Source organism: Notothenia rossii (assembly GCF_949606895.1).
Source record: "Notothenia rossii genome assembly, chromosome: 7".
NCBI classification, from domain to species: Eukaryota; Metazoa; Chordata; class Actinopteri; order Perciformes; family Nototheniidae; genus Notothenia; species Notothenia rossii.
The window spans coordinates 62,694,880-62,696,810 of NC_136905.1; the positions used below are offsets into that span (position 1 = coordinate 62,694,880).

General features: G+C 46.6%; 1 protein-coding gene across 1 annotated transcript; it reads right to left on the minus strand.

The window, feature by feature from the left end:
• Window positions 1–977: 977 nt before the first annotated feature.
• Window positions 978–1,782, minus strand: LOC307047529 (zinc finger BED domain-containing protein 5-like; the record flags this gene model as incomplete). Its single annotated transcript, XM_079694533.1, has 2 exons — window positions 978–1,370; window positions 1,609–1,782. The coding sequence occupies 2 exons, from the start codon at window positions 1,780–1,782 to the stop codon at window positions 978–980; spliced, it is 567 nt and encodes a 188-aa protein (XP_079550659.1).
• Between the last annotated feature and the right edge of the window lie 149 nt (window positions 1,783–1,931).

Consider the following 1,931-nt stretch of genomic DNA (forward strand, 5'->3'; position numbering starts at 1 on the left):
GTATACAATGTTTGCCTGCCATTGCAGAGCTTTCTCGCTAGCGTTCTTGAGGGAAAGAGCTGCCGACAAATCACTGACACACCCCCAGCTCGCCGCGGGGCAGAGTCCTGCATCGGGTCGGGTACCAAAATAAGTGATTCGCGGGTGGTGTTTTTTTAAACACTTTTTTTCGGGTTCGGTTCTGGGTAAAACAAAGATGATGCGGGTCGGGTCGCGGGTGTTGCATAATAAATATATTAAAATAATAATAATTTTGTTTAACCTTTAAATCTTCAGACCTCTCCCCCGCGGGACCGCGCATAATCATAACCTCTGCAGTGCATCAATCTGCTGCTGAGTGCGCCACATTCGAAATGGCTGAGGTGAAGCTCTCTAGCGGAGAATACAGCATTTTCAATAACACTTCCTCAAGAGCGAAATCCAACGTCTGGGAGGCTTTTGGTGTCATCCTAGATCAGGGGTTCTCAACCTTTTTTGAGCCAGCGCCCCCCTGTCCATTATCCAGGTCTCTTACCGCCCCCCATCAAAAAAAGTAGACTTATTTTCTTCCCTGAATATTAATGTTGACTAATATTCTGTGTTATTTCATTTAAAAAGCATGTCACTGAATGCCAAATAATAGATTTGATTTAACTGGGCAGTTGGAATATCATTATCATTAGTTTACCAGAGAGCAGAAAAGCCATGTGAATGTGAATAAAAATGATATTTATGAGTGTTAAACAAACTCAGACAAGAGCAGAGAATACAAACAGACTGCTACGGAACAGCAGCAATTTCACACATGTCCAGTGCAGAACAAACAGTCGGCTACAAAACTGTACATTAGGCCTACAGAACTAGCAGGTCGGAAAGGTGTTGCATTTCGCCAAATTGCGGGGGGGGGGGGAAGGTTAGTGTGAGCCCTGCGCTTGGTGGTTCTCCGCCAGTTTCTTCACTGCGGGTTGCAGAGAACTTAGTTTCAGTCGCAGTGCACCTTAGGCCGTCAAGTTCAAGCGATTGCGGTACTTGGACTGCATGTGGAGGACCTGGCTGAATCCCTGCTCCACGAGGTATGTGGTTGGGAAAGCCAGAAGAAGCAGCCTCGCTTTCTCCCAGAGAGCCGGGTAACCCTGAGAGTATTTGACCCACATGTTGCCCCAGCCAAAGGAGCGGAAAATAGCCTGGGCCTCATCGTCACTCTGGATTTCGATGAGATGCTCCTGTATTGCTGGCTCGCATTCCGCCACGTCCGCCTGAAAGGGCTGCACCACCCAGGTGGGAACATCAAGGTCCAAAAGATCTCTGAAGCGGATCTTCAAGTCGGCATTCACCATCCTCAGGTGGTCTGTGTAAATGAGGAGGCGCTCATCGGTAAGAGCCTCAGACACCTGCAATGAGTATAACCAGGAAATTGTTATCGGTGCAGAATGTTACCATCCGATTTTAAACTGGTTATTTTATTGCGAATTAGTTTACTAATTGATGTTTCTTTATTCTCATAATACATTCAGAACATAAGTTATTTATACTAACCAGGAACACAAATATAGTGTTGCATAGAGTAGCCTACATTTATTACATGTATTATTTATTATTATCATTATTTAGTAGCCTAGGCTAGATCACCTTGGTCAACAGCGGGAAATGAGCAAACGGCCTCCTGCCTATGCTCTGCCGGTATAGATCCAGCCTGGAGGTGAGACTGTGGATGACCGCCTTGCTCTGGATCAGAGTAACTCCTTTTCCTTGGAGCTTCAGCGTGACTTCATTCATTTTGCCAAAGAAGTCTGCGAGGTACATGATGTCGCAGCGGCTGGATGACACCTGTTCCCCGAGAGCTGCATCCACCTCCTCCAGGAACTCCACGATGCTGTCAAACAGCTCACAAAAAGAGCAAGGCAGTTTCCTTTTGAGAGCCAGCGGACATCAGTGTGGAGAAGAAGACGCTC